General features: G+C 35.4%; 1 protein-coding gene across 6 annotated transcripts in view; it reads right to left on the reverse strand.

Annotated features, from left to right (window-relative positions):
• ANKIB1 (ankyrin repeat and IBR domain containing 1) overlaps positions 1 to 27092 on the reverse strand; it is a 117630-nt gene that overhangs the window by 57310 nt on the left and 33228 nt on the right. For all 6 annotated transcript variants that reach the window (XM_081079288.1, XM_081079286.1, XM_081079287.1 and 3 more), the window contains exons 3-4: positions 17146 to 17446; positions 5260 to 5442 (exon numbers count right to left, since the gene is read on the reverse strand). In XM_081079288.1, the coding sequence (XP_080935414.1) occupies positions 5260 to 5442; positions 17146 to 17446 (484 nt within the window). The remainder of the gene's footprint in view (positions 1 to 5259; positions 5443 to 17145; positions 17447 to 27092) is intronic.

Consider the following 27092-nt stretch of genomic DNA (forward strand, 5'->3'; position numbering starts at 1 on the left):
ACAAATGAACAGTCAATTCAAAGAATAATCAAAAAAATAAATTCAAACAGGTGCCATTTATTTGTCCCAAAAATTCAAACAAAAAACACCACACTGATAATATCCAATGCTAGCAAGAACGTGAGGAAAAGAATTCTCTAACATGCTAGTGGAAGAAAAGTAAATTGATACTATCTTTTAGGACAATTTAACAGCTTCTATTAAAGTTTCGAATGTATATATCTCATGATCCATCGAAACAATTTCTACAAATTTATAGGGAATATACTTTAAAAATGTACATATAAATGATGATCAGAACAGCAGATATTTAGATAACACTTATAATAAGCCAGGTATTGTTCTAAGCATTTATATATATTAACTCATTTAAGAATCATTACCTTATGAAGTAGGGACCATTATTCTTTCCATTTTAAGGAAGATGAATCTGAAGCAACAGAGAGATTAAGTAACCTGTTCAGGTCACGTAATAAGTTGTGGGGCCAAGATATGAACCCATTCAGTCTTGCTTCAGAATCTATGTTTTTAATCACAATAACGATACAACTGGATAAAGATATGTATGTAACAGGTAGGGAAACAAATATTCACTTCAGCTTTGTTTTTAATGGCAAAAATATCTAAATTATTAAATGTTCGTGAATAGGTAAGTGGTTAAAATATGTAGATCCTCTGTTCTGACTTGGGAAAAATGTTCATATGTTGGTAAAGCTGAAAAACTATTTCAGCAAAACTCAATGTACTAGATGATCTGCTTTTTGCTCTAAAAATTCTATATGTGGATATGTTTGCTTAAGTCTGGTAGCACACATAAGAAACTTACCACTGCAGAGTAAAGTCAGGAAGGGGGAAATATTTTACATTTTTTGAACATTCTTTTCTAGTACACATGGAACATTTTCAAGGATAGACCATATGTTGAGACACAAAACTAGCCTCAGCAAATTTAAGAAGACTGAAATCATATCAAGCATATTCTCTGACCACAAGGCTTTGAAATTGGAGATCAACTGCAAAAAGAAAGCGGGAAAAACCACAAATATGTAGAGATTAAACAATGTACTACTAAAGAATGATTAGGTCAACAAAGAAATAAAAGGAGAGATCAAAAGATACATCGACACAAATGAGAATGAAAATATAACTTATCAAAATTTTTGGGATAAAGCCAAAGTGGTATTAAGAGGGAAATTTATATCATTAGATGCCTATCTCAAAGAACAAGAAAAATCCCAAATAAATAACCTACCATGACATCTTAAAGACACGGAAAAAGTCAGCAGGACTTTTGAGCAGAATTAAACAAAATGGACTCTGGACTTTTGAGCAGAATTAAACAAAAGAGAACAAAAGGACAACAGAAAAAAATTAATGCAACAAAGAGCTGGTTCTTTGAAAAGATTAATAAAATCGGCAAACCCCTGGCTAAACTCACTAAGGAAAAAAGAGAAAAGACACAAATAAAATGAGAAATGAAAGAAAAGTTACGACTGATACCACAGAAAAACAAAGGATCATATAAAAATACTAAGAAAGACTATATGCCACCAAAATCAATAAACTCAATAAATGCCAAAGTTCTTAGAAATATATAATTTTCTTAGACTGAGTTATGAAGAATTCAAAAATCTAAGTAAACCAATCAACAACAAGGAAATTGAAACAATCACCAAACATCTCCCAAAAAGAAAAAGTCCAGGACCAGATGGCTTCACTAGTGAATTCTACCAAACATTCAAAGATGATTTAATACCTGTCCTCCTCAAACTCTTCCGAAATATTAGAGGAGGCAGTATGTACTTCCCAACTCATTTTATGAGGCCAACATTTCCGATACCAAAAAACGGCAAGGATAAAACAAAAAAAGAAAACTGTAGATCAAAATCTCTGATGAATAAAATGCAAATATCCTAAACAAAATACTAGCAAACTAAATACAACAATATATTAAAAAGATTATACATCACGATCAAGTGGGGTTCATTCCAGGGGCACAAGGATGGTTCAACATATGCAAATCAATCAATGTGACATACCACATAAACAAAATAAAGGATAAAAATCATATGATCACATCAGTAGATGCAGAAAAAGCATTTCACAAGATACAACATCCATTTATGATTAAAACACTTAATAAAATGGGTGTAGAAGGAAAGTACCTCAGCATAATAAAGGCCACATGTAACAAACCCTCAGCTAATAGTGTACTCAATGGTGAAAAATGGAAAGTTTTTCCTCTAAGATCAGAAACAGGACAGGGATGACCCCTCTCCCACTGTTATTCAACATAGTATTAAAAGTCCTAATCAGAGCAATGGAAGCATATCAAACTGAAAAGCTTCTGCACAATGAAAGCAACAATCAGCAAAACAAAAAGGCAACCAACTGAATGGGAGAAGATATTTGCATACAACATCTCCATAAGGGCTAGTATCCAAATAATACAAAGAACTTGTACAACTCAACAATCAAAAAAACAAACAACCCAATTAAAAAATGGGCAGAGGACCTGAACAGACACTTCTCCCAAGACGACATACAAACAGCCAACAGATGTATGAAAAGATGCTCCATTTCACTAGCTGTTAGAGAAATGCAAATCAAAACCACAACGAGATACCTCCTCACACCTGTTAGAATGGCTATTATCAACAAAACAAGTAATAACAAATGTTGGAGAGGCTGTGGAGAAAAAGTAACCTCATACATTGCTAGTGGGAACGTAATTGGTACACCACTATGGAAAACGATATGGATGTTCCTCAAAAAATTAAGAATAGAGTTATCATATAACCCAGTGATCCCTCTTCTGTGTATCTACCTGAAACATTTAAAAACATTTATTTGTAAAGACATATGTACCCCTATGTTCACTGCAGCATCATTCACAGTGGCCAAGACATAGAAACAACCAAAGTGTCCTTCGATAGACGACTGGATAAAAAAGATGTGACACATATATACAATGGAATACTACTCAGCCAGAAGAAAAGATGAAATATTGCCATTTGTAACAATATAGATGGATCTTAGCAATATCATGCTAAGTGAAATAAGGCAGACAGAAAAAGTAAAGAACTATATGATTTTACTCCTATGTGGGATATAAAACTGAAAACAACAAACGAACAAGACAAACCAGCAAAAACTTATAGACACAGACAACAGTTTAGTGGTTACCAAAGGGTAAGGGGTGGGGAGGTAGAGGAGGGTAAATGGAGTCCAATATATGGTGACAGAGGAGATTTGATATTGGATGGTGAATACACAATGCAATATACAGATGATATATTACAGAATTGTACACTTGAAATATGTAATTTTACAACCCATGTCACCCCAATAAATTTAATTTTAAAATGCATTCTTATAAAATAAAAAAACAAAAAAAAGAAGGGGGCATATCTGTCATTCAAGGCTACTCTGTGGATTCAACAACCATGTGAAAGTGCTTAGAACATCAGTCCTCTCTCTGTGTGTACTTAATATGAATAAACCTTCCTATAAAATAAACTAACTGAAGAAACACAAAAGGTAAAGAAATATAAACCTTTTCATTCCAAGAAACTCAGCTCTTTTCCCCATCTGGAGAGGATAGCAGCTCAAAAACTACTGAGAATTCATGGGAAAAAATAAAACAAACAATACCATTAAACACAAATAATATTACATAATTTCTTTTAGAACCAAGTTTGAACTGAACATCAAATCAGAATCATTTTGGGAGGAAAAAATTTATTGTGTATTATAATTCCTTTATTTAAGAAATATCTATGGGTGTCCACTGTACATCTGTGTGTTAAGACACTGAAAATACTCTGCTGAAGAAGGCAGTTATGGTTGTGGCCCTCATGGAGTTGACAGTCTAATAGTAGAGAAAGAAAAGAAACAAGTAAATAAATACATAAACAAAATAATTACAGCATGTGATAAGTGCTTTGAAAGATGAACAGGATATTATGGTAAAGAATAATGGAAGGAGACAGACCTATCTGGGAAAGAATGATTCAAGACTGCCTGTCTGAAAAAGTGATATTGAGCTGGCCAAGAGAAAAACTGGGAGATTTCCAACATAGGAAACAGCAAATGCAAAAGCCTTGCTGTAGCCTAGGTATTATAATTAGAGAAAAGTGTACTGGGAAAAAAGTCTGAGATGATGTTGAAGAGGCAAAGAGTAGCCAGACTATGTAAGGTCTTCTATCTGAGCAAACAGTTTGGATTTTGTTCTAAGTACAATGAAAAGTCAATAAATGATTTAAGTGATATGATCTAAGTTAAGTTTAAAAATGTCACTCTTGCTTCTGTGTATAAGATGGATTCTAAGGAAACCAGAATAGAAGGAGACCAGTTAGGAAACTATTACAGTAGCTCAGATGAGAAGTGAGGGTGGTGAGGGCCTCGGAAGGTCAGCGTAGCGCCTGGGAGGAGTACATTTAGTTAGCTTGTATTTTTGGAAGCAAAAATGACAAGATTCACAGATTGTTTAGATGTAAGGAGGAATGGGGAGTCAAAAATACACGCCATATTTATGCTTGAACAACTCAGTGGATAGAAGTGATGTTTACTGAGAGAGGAAGACAAAGGAAAACCAGAGAACGATGTCCCAGAATCCATGAGAAGAGTGTTTTGCTAAGAAGGGAGTGGTTAGTTGTGTTAAGTGCTGGTGAGGAATTCAAGTAAGATGAGGAGACAAAAGCATCCTACTGGATTTGGCAATATAGTAATTCCTGATGTCCATAACAAGTTCTATTGCATCGTAGTAGAAAAGAACAAAGTCACACTGCAATGGGCTGAAGAGTGAATGGGAGGTAGGGAAGTCAGTATATATATAGGCAGCTCTTAAGTTTTGTTTTTCCCATATGAAGATCAGAGATAATGGGGTTACAATGGAAGGGGGACGGGGCAGGGCTGGGGAAGAGTGTTTTGCTGTTTTTGTTCTTTAAGATATAAGTTACCAAAGCATGTTCATAACAGCAATCCAGAGACGGAGAGACCGAAGAACAAGAGGATTGGAGTCTTGGATGAGTAGGAGTGGTTAGGATTCATACCACACATCAGCATCTCTACTTATATGTATGTAAACATACGGTAGAGGAAAGACTCCATCTCCAGGGTTGCTAGATGCGTTTTTATACTTACAGCTATGTAGATGACAGGGTATTTAGCATATTGCAAAGAAAACCACAAAAACTAGGCTTTAAAGAAAAACAATTTAATACAAAAGCTATATATTTTTTATTTAAAAAAACTTACCTCTCGCTTGTCTAATGCAGCATATTCAGCTTCTATTTCTTCAGCTTCAGGATCTCGTGAGAATACCATTTGGGATTCCAGATTGAGGGCCAAATCTTTGTGGTGTTGCTTTTCAGCACAATCACAAGGAGTATCTTTATTCTCATTCTCAGCAAACAAGTCTCCTCCATGTTTCACTAAAAGCTAAAAAAGATTTTTTCAAAAATTTGCAATCTTAGATTTAAATGTTATTTTTATGCTACATATTTTAAAAAATTAAAAAATATAAAGCACAACAAAAATACAATAGTATGTACTTTAAATGACAACATTTAGATACCAGCTGCTTCTTATTTTCAGATTAAAAATTCTTGTTTATCAATATTATGATGATTTCCTTTGGTTAAAAATAACAACGGCAACAATGACAACAATGCATATCTCTTAAACTTTTAAAAAAGAAATTCTTAAGCATTCTGTCCAATCCAAAAATAGTTTTTTAAAATAAAAAATATTATAGTTATTCAATGCTTTAACTTTTATAAATTTGTAGAAATCTTTCTTGAACTAGAAGGACACTGCTGATACTGTTAGTTTAACCACTAATACCTGCATTACCTGACATGGAAGACAAAAATTTCATTTGTATCATCAATTTTCCACTCAAACACTGAAATGAAATTAGGATGAGCAAGTCACTGAAGCAAAACTGTGTTCAATATTCCTCAAAATAAGTGATGGGAATAGTCACTGATAGCTAAATTGGGAAGATACTCTACCAAACAATCTCCATCTTTTTTTAAAGGTGCGATTTCACCCAAAGAAATCCCACTTTAAAAATACAAGGAAGAGTAACTTGACTTGTTCACTATTGAGGTTTCTGCTGGTTTTGCAGAAGTTAAATAGGTTGTTTCCTAAAGGCGATAGGTTCAAGTGTCCCCATTACGTCTGTGGAGACATGAATGCTACGAGGGCTATAATCTAGGGCAACCCTAAAGGTCAACCTCACAATTAGTCATGGAGCTGTTTCTCTTTAGGATTCAGTCATGGCCATAACACAGTCACAGCCAGCATTTATTGAATGTTTCCTAAGTGCCAACACTATGCTAAGCACTCCAAATACACATTTTCATTTAGTATTAACAACCCCTTGTGGTAGGGATATTATGATGTCTCAGAAAAGTTAAATAACTTAACCAAAGTTACCCAACTAGTAAGCTGGGATCCAGTCAAAAGTATGATCAAGTTCTTAACCATGACTGGGTATTGTACCGACATATAGAATAGGACTATCACATAAATTAAAGGAGTCAAATGCGTACTGGGTCAACCATAAAGTTCAGCCCAAACTCTTACATTTGATCTAAATATGAATACTTGTTTTAGAGGTTTTCATTTTGTATGGAGGGTAATAAAAAAGGTAGCTTCTTTTAATTTTCTTCCAAGTAATTTTATCTCCCTTCCCTCCAACAAACACAGATCTTCCTGAAAAGTTTCTTCATTGCTTTTGGAACTGAAATAGTTATGTCATCCCAAGAGGCCCAACGAAATAAGGGACTTATATCAATGACAGACCTGGAAGTCATGCGCTAATCAATAGATATGACTTCGCCTTCTTGCTCTAGGCCAAGGTAAGTCTCAGAGCTGAGATGGTTTAAAGTTTTTGTGTTTTTTTTTTTAAGTTGTAAAAACAAGCAAATAAATCGAGAAGAATGTGAAACATAGACTTGTGGCCACCAGGTTTAAAATATTTACCCTTTACAGAAAAAAATTTTGCTAAGCATTGCTCTAAGCAGTCACTGTTGCAGCTACCTTCTAGAGCCTGAGAACGAGGTCATATCAACTGTTTACCACCTATAACCTTCTTTAGTCAAAGTGGGTCTGAGGACCAGTAGTATCATGTGGCGTTTGTTAGAAATGCTGACTCTCAGCATCACCATCCAATCCCCTCCCACTTCAGGCCTCTGCATCGGAATCTGATTCTGATCTCCAGGAGATTTTTATGCACATAAAAGTTTGGCTGTAGAATTGGATATATTTATCTTACCTAATCTACTCAATAATGAGGACTTTTAGTAAGTCCACCGACTTATTGTACCTTCCAATCTATTACTGCTTTTAGCCTTTCTGCTTCACAGGTTATTTAACACCTACACATAAAATAAACTAGTATTTGCCTCTGACTGCTAAGAACTAAGAATGCTGACTTTATTCTGTGGTTCTTTATTCAGTCACAGAAAATGGTTTCTAAAATGCACACTGGGATAGCTTTCAAAGCCATAATTTGATTTACTTGCACAACAGATATTACCATAGTAGAGAATCTAAATATTAGCAAACAGGATAAATTATCTTAAACGTAACACCCCCCTCTTTAACAAAAACAAAGACAACAAAATTTAAGAGGCTGTGCCATTCCAGTACATTCATAAGGGGAACCTTCTTAAAAGGATATACCAGAGTGTATGTAGACTGCATTCTTTGGGCTTATAAAGAAAATGTGTGTATGAGGAAGGGATATGTGAGAAGTCACTGCTGATCATTTAAAAAACCCGGGTGAGCTTTTTTGCTTTGATTGATAACCTGTCTTCACAAGAGTCCCCAAATGAGTTTGACTGGATTGGGAGTAAGGGGACCACAAAGACCTCTATCTGACGGCTGCCACTGGCACCTATAGAGAAACTCAATCTGTGACTGAATGGAAGGTCCACGTTTGTAGCACTCATCTCAGGAAGGCTAAGGAACATGTATGCTAGCTTTGGCACCAGAAGCTAGCTAACAGCAGTACTGCCTGATATTTGGAGTACTTTTTAAAAAGTATTTCAGCTTGCTGACCTTTGGGGCATAAGGTCAGGAACACCAGTAAGTGAAAGATGTATTAGGTGGAGATACCTGTTAAATTGCTGCATAAAGCCAGGTGTTTTGCTCTTACATAATAGGAAGTTACATCTGGTTCTAAAGGGGCAGCTTTTAAATGCTTCAACCCAAGCATTCTCGGTATCATTTTCCTCACTCTCAAGTAAGGAGGAGTGTTTATTTTATTCGAATGTTTTTTAGCCTATCTTGAACATAAAATATTCTACCTTAAAAGAAACATCCAATTATCGCTATCTCAACACATCTGCTCATGTATTCTGCCTTCTTTTCTATTCAGAATCCCAGAGAACAAGGGGTAGGGGCAGCCCCTAGTGTTCAAGACAAATCCCTCCACCCCTCTGAGCCATAATCTAAATCGCTGTTGACTCCGGACGGATCATTTGACCTCTGTAAGTCTCAGTTTACATAGATCCATCTATAAACTGAGACTTACATAATCTTGAGAGATGTCAAAAACAAGATGATTCTTCAAGTCTGTTCTGGTTGTAAAATTACCATTTCATCATCTGTTTCCTGTTAAGACCTTGAGCACTCCATTATTCTGTCTACACTCTGACTTTCTACTGCCTTCTGATCCTTGGTTTATCCTTCTAGTTGCTGTCCTAAAACTTTCCTTTCTTGCTCAGTCACATTTCTCAAATTAGTGACAGATACTGGTTCTGTCTCCATTTCCTCAGTAAATGACTCAATTACTCCCAGCAATCTGACGTCTACCTTGACGGTTTCACTCAACAATCTTCCTGACCGTCATTAATACCTCTCAATCCAAGAGCCTTTCTCAGTCTTCTACCCCCTTTCCTTTCTGTAGCACGTCACATGAGTGACTGTCCCTCTCCTTGCAACTCTTCTCTGGGCATTTTTGACGCTGTATTATCTTGGTTCTCTTCTCTTTTTTCTGTTTCCTTCATAGGCCACTTGTTCTCACTCCCTTTAAACACAGGCATTCTCCAAATTAATGCTGTGACTTGCACGATGTAATTTTTATCTACAATCTAACGACTTTTCCTTGGATGTCTCATCTATACCTTATCTTGCTTTTTAGTTATTAACTCCATAAAGATAAACACTCAATTCTAAATCTATATTCTTCACTCCCAAACAGTCCTAATTTTCAGTAGCCTAAATATCATTTCAAGTGGATAATCTAAGACCTCAATCTCTATCCTTCTGAATGAAAACTAACCAATTCCTTCACCTCATCTCACTTTTTAAATGTCTGTTAATTGTTAGCAGGCTTCAAAGTCCCAGGTTCAAAACCATGCTCATTTTCCTTAAAAATAAAGTTAATTTATTTGATTCTAATTACAGATTATGATAGCAGATTGTTATAGAAAATGTGGAAAAATCAAAGAGAGAAAATTGCATCATTCAAAGATACTCCCCGTTGTTAATATTAACACTTCAAAGCCTCCATCATTTTAAACTTTTCCCTCCCTTGCTTTCTTGTATCAAATGACCATGTCACCAAATGTGACCAGGTCTTCTCAATATCCCTTGCATCTGTCTCGTTTCCGTTTCCAACACCACCACATAAATCCGGGCTCTTTACCCGTTCACACCAGAATTAGTGCAATAATTTTCTAACTCTTATCACTCCGTCTAGTACATTGGTTTTCGACCTTGGCTGCACACTGAAATCATCTGGAGAAGTTTTAAATACTAGTTTCTGGGGTCCACCATGAGAAATTACAATTTTATTGGTCTGAGAGGTGGTGTACACGATGGGATTTTTTTGCACAGCCAGAGTTAGCACCACTGTTCCAGCACAAAGGTTTTCAAACTGTGTAGGCAGGAACCATTTGGGTAGTCTGATACACACTAGGAAGGTCTGGGTTGGGGACTAGATATATGTGTGTGTATATATATATGCTCTTTTTACTGGCAATTCCACTGTAGGTGCTCCACAGACTATGCTCTAAGCCAGATCTTCTCAAACTTTAATGTGACTATGAATCACCCCGGGGATCTTTTAAACTATAGATTCAGACTAAGTGGGTCTGAGATGAGGCCCCACATTCAGCATTTTCACCAAGTTCCTAAATGATTGATGCCAATACCAGTCTGAGGACCATTCTTTGTGTAGCAAGACCTTAAGGAACACTGCTTTAGAAGTATCCCATTCAAATCGGTCTTACATTACAACCATTAGGCTAATCTTACTGTATTTGCTTTTGTAACAGCACTTCTCCAATCAAAAATTTTCAATGACTCAATTTTTTAAATAAATAAATCCCAAATCCTTGACCTTGGCATTTAGTTTTTTTCTACTTGTTATGGCCTCTATCTTCATTTTAACATATCTGTTTTATCATTCCTCCGCAAAATACTTTAATCTTCCTATGTTAGAGATCTAGAACAGTGCTTCTCAAACTGTAACACACAAGCGAATAACTGGAGAACTTGCTGCAAACATTCCTGGAGTATACCCTCAGAGATTCTGACTTGGAATCTGGGGGTCTGGGGTCCCTAGAATTTGTATTTATCACAAGCTCCCAGTAGGTACTGATGCGACAGGTCTGAAGGCCACATTTTGAGTAGCCGCCTCCAACTACTTCGACTGAAGTGGTAGCCACTCAAACGTCACTACTCCAGAGGAAATCTTCCAGGATAAGTAAAACTAAAATGATATTTCCTTCCTTTCAATGCTTATCACCATTACTGCCTAAATAGTTAATAATGTTTTGGAAGCAATAATGAGATCATGTCTTTCTTGATTAAAAATTAGAAAACGGAGGCCCAGATAGACAATCACTCAGTTGTTAAGCTGGGGCTACAAACTCTGAATTCTTTTCAGTGTTAAAACTCCAGGTGCTAAAAACACAGTATAATAAGGTAAAACTCTTCAGTGTGACCTGTGAATAGTTTTTATGGCTTTTCAATGAAATGTGTGAAATGCTCTGATAGCTAGCTGCCAAAGTATCAAATAGGCCCTGCGACTTAGCACCTTTGGTGATCTAGTGACCTCCACCTGATCTGACAATAAGCAGCCTCACTTAAAGCTGCGAATAAGCAAGTATGACAAGGGTAGATAGGAACCATCTCAGACAATACTCATTGAAAACCCGTTTTTCACAAAGCGTGAAGCGCTATTAAAAACAACAACTTCTGTCGGTATCAACCATTTATTGAATCATTGTGACAGGTTAAGCACTAATAGAAATAAAAATGAGTATATGAGCTGCCGAAGCGAGCAACACACAATGGGATTTATAGATGATGTAATACAGAATTGTACACCTGAAATCTATGTAAATTTACTAACAATTGTCACCCCAATAAATTTAATTAAAAAAAAAAAAGAAAGAAAAGAAATAAAAATGAGGCCTAATGACTAGGATTGCTCTAGGGAGTGTGCCAAAAGGAGAAAGTTGCTGGATTTTAACTGGGCCAGGCTAACAGACCTAGCCCATCATTCCGGTCCAAAGTCCGTCTCTATTCCAAAAGCTCTAAACAACTAAGACAAAAGTGTTTCATTTATTGTATTAAGTTCTTGGAAGATTTACGCTTTAAACGACCTTCCATTGTTGTGCACTTGGCATCCACTACAGTACATTTTAAGTTATTTGTATAATTAGACCTGCTACATATTGATAATGTTATTATTTTATGTATTTAAAATAAGCTGCTGAAGTGTGGAGTCATTTTTGCTTTCCTTCCCCAATTCTGTGCATAATGCAGGGATCGACCTGTGGGCCAAATCCAGACTGCTGCCTGTTTCTGTATAGCCTAATAACTCAAGACTGCTTTTACATTTTTTAATGGTTGAAAAACAAAGAATATTTCACGATATGTGAAAATTGTAAGAAATTCACATAGGCATATCCATAAACAGTTTTATTGGAACACTGCCATGCTCCCTTGTTTATGTATTGTCTACGGCTGCTTTCAGGATAGCACAGCACAGTGGGGCCATTGCCTGAAACAATTATTATCTGGACTTTCACAGAGAAGTCTGCAGATCCTTGGAATAGTTCTTTGAAATATAAAAAAATGAGAAAAGCTTTATATATAGTTTGTCCTTAATGCATGTGTAACATACAAGCATTTCCAATTTTCAAACAATTGTAGCCCGCTCCTCTTTGCATTATTTTTCTCATAAATAACTTTGAATGATTAATATTTGTGAAACTCCAAGATTTTCCGACTTTAGGAAATTCTGAAAATACACCCAAGCGGTAGACAGTGGCCAATAGAGATAAAAAGATGGGGCTGGCCAAAGGAGACGAGGAAGAGCTCCATTCTGCAAATGAGTAGCGTGAATGTGATGCAAACCACCCCCCCAAAACAAAACAAAACAAAAAAGTCGAAGGCAAATCCAGGTATCAAGGGATAATGGCAGCATCGCAAATAACAACAAGACAGGGAAGAGGAAGAGACAGTGGGTCAAGAAGACTGAGTACCATTTTGGAAATGCTGAATTTGAGAGACTATTGAAGTACCCACAAGAGGCAGTCGACTAGACAGCCAATGCGGTATCCTTTGGGCAGCCCCCGATACAGCCACACCTGGACGTTACCACACTCCACGATTAAGAGGTTTTCATGTTGTGTGGTGTGTGTGTGTGTGTGTGTGTGTGTGTGTGTGTGTGTGTGTGTGTGTGTGTGTGTTTGTGTGTGCCGTGACCTTACTATGGAACACAATTACAGGGAGAAGGGGAAGTTTTAAAGTAAATTTCATTTCTATGGTTCAAAATGACGAGACATAGGAAACTATCTGTTTAAACTATTAAATGTACACATGAAATTGTCAACTGATGACTTTATTGACTCTGTCCTTAAATAAACATACAAAGAGAAAAACATTTTCAGCAACTAGAGAAGGCATATTTCCATAGATATAAATCCTCAAGAGTTAAGAGAAATTCTTGGCATTAGCCATGGAATAAAATAATCAATTTAACCTTAAAGGCTAGAGACTGAAATGGTTTATATTTTACTACATTCATAGTTTAACAGAAATTAATGCTAAAAGGGGACTTTTGAGATAACTGTGATAGTTTCCTCTTGATAACTGGGAATGATAATCTCAAAAAAGCCGAGTGACTCATTCAAGGTTCTACAGACAGTCACTGTGAGGACCAAGACTAGAAACCAGTGCTCTTACCACCATATCATGATCTCTCCGCTTTATGAAAAACGAATATGTATCTGTATCTGATAACACTCTTTTACTCAACCCAAACCCTTTATATCATGCTTGGTACCAATGAACTCTATGAAAATTACAAAACGTTACATATACCGTGTTTCCCCCAAAATAAGACCTAGCCGGACAATCAGCTCCAATTCCAATGCGTCTTTTGGAGCAAAAATTAATGTAAGACCTGGTCGTATATTATATTAAATTATATAAGAACCAGTCTTATATTATAGTAAAATAAGGCCGGGTCATACTAATTTTTGCTCCAAAAGATGCATTATAGAGCTGATTATCTGGCTTGGTCTTATTTTTGGGGAAACAGCGTACAAATATAAGTTATTGTAATTATTCTTATGGCCAAAAATGATGTGTATAAATAAGTATGTACCACATAACTATGGACAAATAATTTTTGACAAAGAAGCAAAAAACACAATGAAGAAAAGACAGTCTCTTCAATAAATGGTGTTGGAAAAATTGGAAAGCCACGTGCAAAAGAATGAAAATGGACTGCTATCTGTCACCATGTACCAAAATTAATTCAAAATGGATCAAATACTTAAGCATAAGACCTGAAACAATAAACTGCATAGAAGAAAACATAGGTACTAAACTTACGGACCTTGGGTTCAAAGAGCATTTTATGAATTTGACTCCAAAAGCAAGGGAAGTAAAAGCTAAAATAAATAAATGGGACTATATCAAACTTAAAAGCTTCTGCACAGCAAAAGAAACCATCAAGAAAATAAAGAGGCAACCAACTGAACGGGAGAAGATGTTTTGCAAACAGTGCCTCCAATAAGGTGCTAATATCCAAAATATACAAGGAACTCATGAAACTCAACAACGAAAAAACAAACAACCCAACTGAAAAATGGGCAGAAGGCCTGAAGAGACATTTCTCCAAAGAGGACATACAAATGGCAAATAGATATATGAAAAAATGCTCAACATCATTAATCGTCAGAGAAATGCAAATAAAAACCACAATGAGATATCACCTCACCCGTCAGAATGGCTATCATCAACAAGACAAATAGTAACAAGTGTTGGAGAGGCTGTGGAGAAAAAGGAACCCTCATACACTGTTGGTGGGAATAAAGACTGGTGCAGCCGTTATGGAAGGCAGTGTGGAGTTTCCTCAAAAAATTATGAATAGAATTACCGTATGACCCAGCAATCCCTCTCCTGGGTATCTACCCCAAAAATCTGAAAACATTTATCCATAAAGATCACACATCTCCAATGTTCATTGCAGTTTTGTTTACAGTGGCCAAGACATGGAAACAACCAAATGTCCTTCGATAGATGAATGGATAAAGAAGTTGTGTTATATATACACAATGGAATACTATTCGGTGGTAAGAAAAGGTGAAATAGGAGCATTTGTGACAACATGGATGGATCTTGAGAGTATAATGCTAAGCAAAATAAGTCAGAAAAAGCAGAGAACCACATGATTTTACTGATATGTGGTATATAAACCAAAAACAACAAAAGAACAAGACAAACAAATGAGAAACAAAAACTCATAAACACAGACAATAGTTTAGTGGTTACCAGAGGGTGAGGGGGGAGGGGGTTGTAGATGAGGGTAAAGGGGATCAAATATATGGTGATGGAAGGAGAAATGACTCTGGGTGGTGAACACACAATGGGATTTATAGATAATGTAATACAGAATTGTACACCTGAAATCCATGTAACTTTACTAACAATTGTCACCTCAATAAACTTTAAAAAAAAATCAAGAACAAACAAAAAATAAGTACATAGTTCAGAAAAAAATATTTAAGTTACCGTAAACTTTGTAAGAGAAGTCTAAGCCTTTCGTGCTCATCAGGAGTACAACACAACACGAAGATACCTAAAGACTAATACTCTTAAGAAGTACAGTTACATAACAGCTTATTGTTTAAGATGTATTTATTTTATGCTAATACTAGAAAACACAGTAATGCTTCTGGAAATTAGTTAACATATACTTCTGCGGGAAACTCTTCTAGTTTAATTAACAGTAAGCATTATCAAAGGCATTCAGGGCCCAAAGCTAGGCAAGTGTAGAGTAAAGTATATATAAGAGGTTAGAGACAGCTTTATAGGGGTAAAATGATAAGCTGAAATTTGTTGATGAAAACCAGAATAAATGCAACCAAGGTATTACAGGGCTCTATTTGGGATGTTTTACATTAAGTCAAAATGGTCCTCAGAACACAGAAAAATGAAAACAGTCGTCAACTGGTGTTGTTTATGTGACGTGATATGCTGATGGATCAGTTAAAACATAAACACACATTCACACCAAGCCCGTTAGAAGGACTATCAGATAGTTCAGAATAAACCTGGCACTAATTTCCTTCCCTGAGCAAAAAACAATGCTGGTAAAAACAATTTAATAAGGGTGTCATTGTAAAGAAACTTCAAAATCAACAGTAACTAAAGCAATGTTTATAGAGAATTTTTGGAAGTAAGACATTAAAGAAGCAATTTAAGTACATTATTACTACTATCAAGAAAAACCTATTTTCTACTCTAACTCGCTTGAGAAAAATGATGCAGTCTCATCGCTAATGGTGAGTCACTACAGCAGGGATTCTTTCAAGGGCGGTGAGCACAGAACAATATACAAAAGGCTTGTGTAAAAACCTCAGGATTCTGCTAATAGCCCCCCCTCCCTGAAATCCTAGGACATCCTTCCACCACACTGAATCAATGTTAGAAAGCATTACTTAAAAGAAAGTTTCAAGTTAATGACTGCCACTGACTACTAAGCAAAGGTAACACAAATTCAAGCGATGAAATAACAGACTCTGAAAAACTAACAAGTATCAGAAATAGCAGTAAGCAAAAGATAAGATCAGAAGGATTATAGAAGTGAAAATAATTGACACTTAAGATATACTAAAGAAATCATGTAAGTGGCTCTAATCTCTTTACATGAATAAGAAAATGAAGGCATTCATATTTTTAGTATATTTATTAATTTAGAAGTATAAAGTATATATACATGAATACCATAAAGGAGATACTAAATTTCCAGATACAGGTTTTAATCTGATTAGGATCATTACTTTTCCAATAAAGGTCTACATTTTTGGTAATGTTAATACTCCATAATCCAAGCCACAGTGCTCCATACTTAAATATATTTATAACAAAAGCCGTTCTATGAGTTATGTATGAATTGACATGAATATAGCTGAGAAAAACCTGTTCAGTTGTATGTACCAGTGATGATACAGTAATGGTTTCTTAGCTTAAGATCCTATATTATATGGTTGTTTTTTATCTAAGTATGTTGTTAGATAGATATTATGTATATATGAAATACACATAGGGAATACAACACAGTATTCAGGAGCACTTTAATACAGATTAAACAGAAAAAAGCACGTTTTAAAATTACACATTTTTAAAAAGATCCCAATAAATTTATTCATTAATATTTATCCCTTGCTTAGGGAATGATCAATTCTAGATACATAGCTATAGGTCCCACTTGCCAAAATTTGCCATATCTAATATGTATAAATTTTATACACTGGTTACTAAACATCAGCAAAAAAGTAGACCATATCTCTACTAAAACTATTACTCTCAATATGACAGTGTTCAATTGATAACTGTTATCTTTAGGGATGTTAGCAAACTTTTAATTGCTCTTGATCTAGTTTATTCCCAAGGTTGACTGTTTAACTTTAGGTTTGTTTTTAATCTTTCCCTAAAACAGAGAATATGTTATTTAAAAGGGGTCCTGATTCTTATAGGACCACAAAAGGGACAAAAATGATTAAATTAACTGTTAAAATAAGCAAAACGAACACTGATAATTATAACATATGACCAAGACACAAATTTTACCATAAAGAATATTAAAAAAACAAGTTTTACCTCTACACAGGTTTTCATCCCTGAGGCAGCAGCATAGTGGAGGGGTGTGTTTTTTTTGTTATCAACGGCATCAATAGCTGCTCTCTCATATTCGCCTTGATCAAGTTTTGCTCCTTTCCATCTTAAGATCATTTGCAGGCAATCTGCTCTTCTGAAATCATCTTCCACCGGGCGTGCTAAGCGAGGATGGAGGGCTCCTTCAGATATCATAATTTGAGGTCCCATACACAACAAATGCATAGATGTTTCATTGTGCACATTCCGTTTATTTGGGTTCCCATCTCTACCAAAAAGAAAAGTCCTAAAATGGTAAAGGAAAAGAAGGATAAAAACCAGTTTTTTCCTACTTTGAAATAAGAATACATAGAACAAGATTAAAAGATAATCTACTTCTAAGCTGTTAATCCAATTTCTACAGAAGTATTGTCTCACAATAGGTTGAATGACTAATTCTTATAGTTATGAAAAACTCTATTCTAGAACAATAATACTAAGAAAAACAAAGTTGAATATCTTTACAGTACTTGCTAATAAAAGAAAAGACATAGGAAGGGAAAAGAAGATGAAGAAGTAAAGAAATAAGGAAGATAAAAGGAAGGGGGCGAAAGGAAAGGAACAGAAATATAGCAATAACACAAACACCATGGGTACATTATTGAACATTCCATGCTAACTTTTTTCTTTATTGCTCTGCACTCTCTTGAGTACATATTTATTTAATAAGGATGGTGGTGACAATTAATATAAGCACACAAGTAATGCATAAGTCTAGGATTAAATTTTAAATCTAGGAAAAATTCCTCTACCTGAAAGTCATTAGCTAGCCTTTGAAATAATAAGGCATATATTTACACAGTATAGTCCTGTTTGAGAGAAGTCAATTGTGGTTATTTCTAAAAGACTAAGATCTGATTACAAGATGGTAGTCTTACCAATGACAGGTCTAGGTTAGGTACCTCAATTATTGCCAAACCCAGACATGAGAGGTGTACCTACCGTGTTTCCCCGAAAATAAGACCTAGCCAGACCGTCAGCTCTAATGTGTCTTTTGGAGCAAAAATTTATACAAGACCCGGTATTATATTATACCCGGTATTACATTATACTACATTATAATTAATAATTATATTAATTATTATATCATATTATACTAAGAACCTGGTCTTATATTATAGCAAAATAAGACTGGGTCTTATATTAATTTTTGCTCCAAAAGATGCATTAGAGCTGATGGTCCGGCTAGGTCTTATTTTCGGGGAAACACGGTAGCTCTTAATGTATCCTCAAGCTAGAGTTATAGGATTAATAGTTGAGCCAATCCAGTAGCTGTAATAGGATACTGGAAAATGAGTTGGGAATAATTGCTACAAAACAGTCAGCTTATACTAAACGACACAGAAACGCATCATGCAATGGGTATACAAGCCCACACCGGAAGACAGTGCCTACATGGACCGTGGGGGCTGACGTCACTAGAACTGGACTGTGTCCAAGTCCAAAACAGCATCTGTGAAGGGAGCAGAGCCAAACCCTAAATTCTAGTTTCATTTGGATTGCTTTTAGATTGGTTTCAGCTCAAAGCACAAGGGTCTGACAGAAAAAAACAAAAACACCTGCCCATCAAGGCACTAGGATGGACTCTTCAATCTGAATGAGTTAGCCAAGCTGGAAAGCTCATGAGAAAAAGGCGAAGCAGGAGGTCTTAGCACAGTACCTAGAAGGTCCCAGACAACTTCTACAACAACTGGATCTTTCCTGTTCTTGTCCTTCAAGACTGTAGAGAGCTCAGTGTACAGCCCTTCAAAACTAGCCTATTGGGTTTTCAGCATCCACATTTATTCAAATTGTCCTGAAAGTAGACATGAGGTCTGTGGAGCAGGAACAAATGAATTATTCCTACCTATACTAACCATGCCAGTTGCTCATACCCCAGCTCTTTCCACTGGGGCAAGGCAATCAGAGCCAGATTGGACGTCATCCCACATGGACTGGGGTCTGCACTGCAGGCGAGTGTGGTAGACAGAATAATGCCCCACCCCAAACAGTTCTGTACCCTAATCCCTGGAAGCTATGAGTATATGTTACCTTACGTGGTAAAAGGGACTTTGCAGATGCGATTAAGTTAAGGCTATTGACGGGGAAATTAGGGTGGGTTATCAGGCTGGGCCCAATGTCATCACAAGTCCTTATAAGAGGAAGCGGGGAGGGTCAGAGCCCTGAGAGAGGTTGGGAAATGCTATGCTGCTGCATTTAAAGATGGAGGGAGGGACTGTGAGCCAAATATGCAAGCAGCTTTGGGAAGCTGGAAAAGTAAGGCAGGGATTCTACCCTGGAGCCTCCAGAAGGAATGCAGCCCTCCAGCACCTGGAGTGTAGTCCAATGTAACTATTTCAGACTGTGACCTCCAGAACTTTAAGATAATAAATTTATGTTGCTTTAAGTCACTAAGTTTGTGGTAATTTGTTAGAGCAGCAATAGGGAGTAAAAACAGCAAGGAACCCCCAAAAATAAGACTCAAGGAGGCTTGGTACTGCAGAACTCCTCCTCTTTGGAAACAAGAGGGGGAAAAAAAACTTATCCTTGAGTGTAAACAAATTGTCCTAGGGAAAGATTGCGGGTTCTCACCCTTTGTAATGTAAAATATGTTTCTAGAAGGAAGACTAGCATGTCCGAGTCCAAGACTTAGGTAAACGTGTCCACTGTCTCAGGTTTCACCCACTGCTCACCCCACTTCACTCATAAACATCCATCTCCTGGAGGTAAATCTCTCCAGAGTTCCCAGTCTCTATTCAGTCACAGATGAACTTCCAAGGCTTGCCTTTTACCCGAGATCCCAAGGTGCAGTAAAACTGGCTCAGAACGCCCTGTCTTCTCTAAGCCTTTATGACTTTCTGGTCCCTGCGATACATGTGTAGGCTCTTCACTGCTTGCTTTGCTGTTTGGTTTCCTAGGAACTGACCCAGATCATCTCCACAAACCCAACCCTATTTCTTAGACTCTTCCCACTAGGCTCCCTCCTCCAGTTGAGTTTGGTCACTACCTTTCTTGTCTTCAGAGCGCATCCTAATTATAAACTTATCACACTGTATCAAAGTTCCTTCCTTACACATCTGTTCGCTTTTCCCACTTAATTTTTAAGCTTCAAAGGCAGAGTCTGTATCCTCTTCTTTGTTGAATCACCAATAGTGTCAGACACATAGAAGATTCTTGCTATCCTTCTGACAGGTGAACTGAGTGCACATTACTTTTATCATCGAGATCAGCGACAGAGCATTGGGGAGCTCTTAAGACAGCGCCGGAGATCTCTCAAGCCAGCAGTGTAGTAGGCTGGTCAAGAACATGGCATCTAGTACAGACTGCCCGACTCTTATCCACTCTCCAAGCCATTTATCTCTCTATATATCGCTTTTTAGCTGTGTGATCCCGAGCAAATTACATAGTAGCTCATTAACAACTAATATATAGTTCATATCCTTCGACTCAGAAAAACTTCTCTTGGAAATTCATCATAAAGGAAATGACTTAAAAAATAAAAATCTATAGGAACAATTATGTTTACTACAGTATTGTTTTGAATAGAAAAATTAGGAATCACTTAAATGTCTGGATATAAGAGAATTATGAAACATAAATCATGGTATATCTACACAACAGAAAACTATAAAGTCATCAAAAAGTCTATGAATGTTTATAGCTAAATCTAGAAAGCAACACAGAATACTTCTAATATTTACAGGAGAAAATATTTACAGGAGAAAAGAATATGGGTAGTCTTATTTGTTTATATAATCATAATGTTGCTTAATAGTAAAAAAAAAAGGGGCCCTATGTCAACAACTGATAACATTCCCAATCATATTTCTTATATTTATGCTTGAATTATAGATTATAATTAACTAAATTAAAAACATACTCCTAAAAATATGTGTTTAAGATGAAAACCTTTTCCAAGATGCATTATTACTAACACCAAAAACAAAATTTCATTTTCTTAAAAATTTAATTTAGGAAGAAATTAATCATCTAAAACCTTCCCAAAAGAAAAATCCAGGACCAGATGACTTCACTAGTGAATTCTACCAAACATTCAAAGATGATATAATATCTGTCTTCCTCAAACTATTTCAAAAAATTGAAAAAGAGACTATACTCCCTAACTCATTTTATGAGACCAACATTACCTGATACCAAAACCTGGTAAGGATAACACAGATAAAGAAAACTACAGACCAATTATTTCTGATGAATAAAATGCAAATATTCTAAACAAAATATAAAGTAACAATAATCAAAACAGTACGGTATTGACAGAAAAACAGACACACAGACCAATGGAACAGAACTGGAAACCCAGAAATAAACCCACATATATTAATACATGGACAGATAATTTTCGACAAAGGAGCCCAAGACATGCAATGGAGAAAAAACAGCCTCTTCAATAAATGATGTTGGGAAAAAAGGAAAGACACATGCAAAAGAATGATACTAGACTGCTATCTGTTACCATATACCAAAATTAACCCCAAATGGATCAAAGACCTAAACCTACGACCTGAAACAATAAATTGCATAGAAGAAAGCATAGGTATTAAACTTATGGACCTTGGGTTCACAGAGGATTTTAAGAATTTGACCTCTAAGGCAAGGGAAATAAAAGCTAAAATAAATGGGAGCATATCAAATTGAAAAGCTTCTGCACAGCAAAAGAAATCATCAAGAAAACAAAGAGGCAACCAACTGAATGGGAGAAAATATTTGCAAACAACACCTCTGATAAGGGGCTAATACCCAAAATATATAAAGAACTCGGACAACTCAACAACAAAATATAAATAATCTAATTAAAAAATAAACAGTGGACCTGAAGAGAATCTTCTCCTAAGAAGATATACAGCCAAAAGATAAGCTCAACTTCACTAGCTAATAGGGAAATGCAAATCAAAACCACAATGAGATACCATCTCACACCTGTTAGAATGGCTATTATCAACAAGATACTTGATAACAAGTATTGGAGAGGCTGTGGAGAAAAAGGAACCCTCTGAAAACATTTATCTGGAAAGATGTATGTACCTTTATGTTCACGGCAGCATATTCATGGGGCCCAGACATGGAAACAAAGTGTCCTTCGATAGATGATTGGACAAAGAAGATGTGGTACATATATACAGTGGAATATTACTCGACCATAAGAAAAGATGAAATACTGCCATTTGCGACAACAAAGATAAGATGTTGAGATTATCATGCTAAGCAAAATAAGGCAGACAGAAAAAGATTGAGAATTATATGACTTCGTTCATATGTGGGTTATAAAACTGAAAGCAACACACGAACAAGACAAAGAAATAAAAACTCATAGACACAGACAACAGTTTAGAAGTTATGAGAGGGTAAGTTGAGGCTGGGGTGGCAGAGGAAAAAAGGGGTCAAATATATGGTGATGGAAGGGGATCTGACTTTCGGTGGTGAACACACAATGATGTATTATAGAAATGTACTCTTGAAACTTATATAATTTTACTAACCAATTACAGCCCAATAAATTTAATAAATATTAATGAAAAAGAAATTAAAAATAATTCAGATTCTCTGAGATTCTGTGCAATTACATTTATTCAGCCTTTCCTATCCCCATTTCCAATATACTATTTATTCTTTTAGTTTGTTCAGGTGACCTCAGGTTCTTATCACCATGGAATTTAATGTATGAGTAAGTTGGAAGGATGTCAAGGTATATGAATATGTCTATCTCTCCCTTCTCACCTCTCATATTAAATATTTCCCGATCCTCCCCAATATAAGGAAGAAATAGTGACATAACTTTGCAAATGTTCTCCTATCAGATCTGCTAGACTGATTAATCACACCAAACAAAGTTTATTTTTCTGAAATTAAAGTATTAAGATAGCTTCTTTTTACGTATTTACTCAGGAAAGATTCTCAAATTTATTAGACATAGTACCATACCTGCATAAACATTTTATGCTAAAACTATAAAGTTGGATATTCTAATTTCGTTAACTCACATTACCACTTTTCTGTCATCTTTTAAAATTCAAAAAAAAAATAAATAAATAAAATAAAATAAAATTCAAAAGTAGAGTCTTCCTTAATTTAATTAATGTATAAATATAATAGTAACTATATAATTGATGTACAAGTTTTAGACTGGCCCCTTTCTGTAACTACATACGTCAGTAATTATGAAGTGTATTTTACTACTTGCTTATGAGGTTAATTCTAAAACAGGTACAGGAGATAATTGGCAGAAAGGTGACGTAAGGAGAACATTAACCTGGGAAATAAACCTTTCATTTGATCCTAAAAATCCATCTGGGAGTCATTTGTCTATCTAGATTCTTTCACTGTTAATTCTGAAATGGCCAGTCTATACCTGCTACCTCTACTTCTTCTAGATTCAATCTCCACTTCAATATGACCCTATTCTTATCCTGAAATTGCACTCATATCAGCAGCATTTCCTAAGAACTAAATTCTTCATAGTTCTTAGTTTTTGCTTTTAATGTGAAATTGCTGACTATTCATCCACATCCTGATCTTTCTATTATCTTGGTTTCCGTAACTACACACCTTTTCAATATCCTTCTTAAATCTTTTTAGTACAACTTCTCTTTTATCCATGCTGATGGCTCTACTTCCTATCCTCCTACTGGAAGCAAATTCAGTTCTTGAATCCATTTTATTCTCTATACACATTCCCTTCTTCTAGAGAGCACAACCACTGTCAAAGCCATTTATCTTTAAATGGTTTCTATGAATACATTTTATATAATGTAAAGTATTATCAGAACTTAAATGATAGGCAGTGGTGGCAAAATTTTGGTTTCTCTCAAAGGGCTTTTACTACTTCTGTGATAATTCTTCATGCTTTGTCACACTGTGTGACTGCTCATCTAACCTCAGTAGGTACTCTAAGTTCTCTTGCATGTTCCACTACCATCTCATATTCAAAAAGCTCCCTCCAAAATAATAACCTTTGCTCCCAGAGCCTCAATTTCTTGTCATAACACTTATTTAACATACACATACACATTCAGTTCCTTTTAAATCTTTTTTATGGAACAAATATTTTTGAGCAGTTGTTATCTGCCAGGTACTATTCTAGAAGCAAGACATATTGTGAAGAAAACAGATGAAGTCCCTGTCCCTATCGGGTTTGCATGCAAGGGGGGTTGGGAGAGGAGGACTGCATTTCAATCCATTTAAAAGAACTTCATAACTCTTGAAATATAAAAGAGGAGAAAAACAGGCCACCTTTTATTCCAAAGAAACAAAAGAAGCTGTTCTATAAAATCTAAGGAATAAGTATTATAATCCCCATTTTATACATGACTTTCCCAAGAAGATACAAATAATGAACTGTATAGCCAAACTAGAACATGCTGACTTTTTGCTACATTAAGTAGTAACTATTTATGAATAGGATTTAGTTTTCCATAAATGAAGCACTGTGGTGTGGTATAATGTAAACGTACAACACTTGGGTTCAGATATAGATGCAAACGAGCTGCTAAACTGTAAACTACTCTTCTTTTACCATATTATTCTGCCTAAGAAGAGAGGAAAGTTATACCTGTCATTGCAGGAACCATAAAGCTGAAGGAAAAGGAGATTAAAATCAAGGCCTTAATCCAAATGGGTGCTTTATTTTATGGCTCCTAGGTCCTTGACGATGAACTGTGTTTTCCAAAAAATAACACCTAGCTGGACAATCAGCTCTAACGTGTCTTTTGGAGCAAAAATTAATATAAGACCCAGTATTAATATTACGTTATATGATATTATGAGGCCCGGTCTTACATTATAGTAAAATAAAACCAGGTCTCATATTAATTTTTGCTCCAAAAGACGCATTAGAGCTGATTGTCTGGCTAGGTCTTATTTTTGGGGAAACACCGTATGTCTACTCATATACGTCATGTGTTAGGAATCTAACCAAGCTGAGCCAGGGTCTATACTGAAGCTATCAGGCAGGTACCCCAGATTACATGAGGCAGTGTGAGAAAATAATGGCCATAAACTTGTTAGAAAGTTTACAAAGGTTAAATGCAGTCAAATATTTGAAGCAACCTAGAACACAATTAAAATAGAGTTGCTATTTTACTTAATGTTGGTAAGTAAATGTTATTTATCCTTATTCTGCGTGGCACAGTGTTAAGAGAAATTTCTTAATTCCAAAAGCAACTAACATTTAAAACAATTTGGTTTGTGATTTTCTCTCCACTGTCTAAATAAATTTTGAAAAACAAAAGAATACACAGATTAAACAATTTAGAATTGCTCATTCTTAGGATAGAAGAGCAATAAAGTAATTTATGACTCTAATATAGGATATTAAAGGCTTTAATAAAGAAATTATGAGCCACTGATCTCCAAATAATTAAGGAAAAGAAAGGAAAAACACCCAATCACTTTGGGCTGAAGTTGAAAGTTAAGTATAAAGTAAAAATATAAGAATAAAATTAAGTATAATGTATATGCCAAATCATAAAAGTAGTCCCAACTGGTAACTAAAAGAGAATATACAGTCACCTTTTCTGTAGATCTTTAAATACTCATTCACTAGAATGACAACCATGTGATAGAAACAGACAGATATATTCCTGCTTAGAGGAACCAAGAATATTGGCCAGATTAGCAGTTCTTAAAACTTTTTGGTCGCAGGACCCTTTTACAACTTTAAAAATTACTGAAGATTCCTAAGAACTTTTGTTTATGTGGGTTATATATACAGAGGATGCCAAAAATATGTATACACATTTAAGAAAGGAAAAAACTGTATTAAAATTGTAATACTCAATATATACCAAGAACAAAAGATGAATACAAGTCATGCGTATACATGTTTTTGGCACCCCCGGTATATTGATATTTATATTAAAAATTAAAACAGAAATTTAAAAAAATTTATTCATTAAAAAGTAAACCCACTTACATACTAAATGTTCCTAATATCTTAAAATGAAAAATACCTATGTTTTTAATAAAATTAAGTGAGAAGAATGGCATTGTTTTATATATTTACAAATTTCTTTTAATGTCTGGCTAATAGAAGATAAATTCTCATAGCATTCAATCTATTGTGATATGTTGTGTTGGTTCAAACATATGAAGAAAATCCAGCCTTTATACAGTAGGAAAAAGTAGAAGTATTTTCAAATAGTCTTTTCAGATAATTGTGGATGTTTACATTTGATACTACCAAAAATTCAACAAGTTGTCCTTCGTTGCTAATCAAATCTTAAAGATTACTTTGCAATGTAGAATCTGAAATCATATCGATGAACTTTTTGTACTGTTACATTAAAATCCATTGGTCTACCTTACATTTTGAGTAAATCCTTCACCCATGCATAATTTTTAAAAATCATATACTGATCTTCTGAAAAATACTGATTCACTGAGTTATGCAATTTTTCTAGACATTGTCACATTTCATTTCACAATATTAAAACAATCACATTAGTTTGTATCACTGCCAATCTTGTCAGAAATCCTGACCACAAGAATATTTACTTGCACAATGATTTTATAAAATTTCTATTTACTTTGTATAAAATACTATGCTAGATGTTAGAAGTATAAAGAAGATACTTTTACAAAGTTGTAATTTAGGTAGGCAGAGAAAAGGTATACAAAATTATAAAACACAATGAGGTAGTGTATACCAAACAAGTAATACAAATAAACTAAATGAGCCGATCAGTTTAAAAAAAAAAAAAAAGACTGAGATTCCTGTGGGTTGTGATAGGCTCAGAACATAAAGTGTGCCCAGGACTTTGAAGGAAGAGAAAGATAAGACAAGAAAGAGAAAGATGAGAGGAGCGGAAAAGGGGGACACTTGTGGCAGACAGAATAGCATGGACGCGGCAGACAGAACACACACGACATGTTTCAGGGATACCAAAGAAAGCAGCTTA

Source organism: Rhinolophus hipposideros, assembly GCF_964194185.1.
Source record: "Rhinolophus hipposideros genome assembly, chromosome: 18".
NCBI classification, from domain to species: Eukaryota; Metazoa; Chordata; class Mammalia; order Chiroptera; family Rhinolophidae; genus Rhinolophus; species Rhinolophus hipposideros.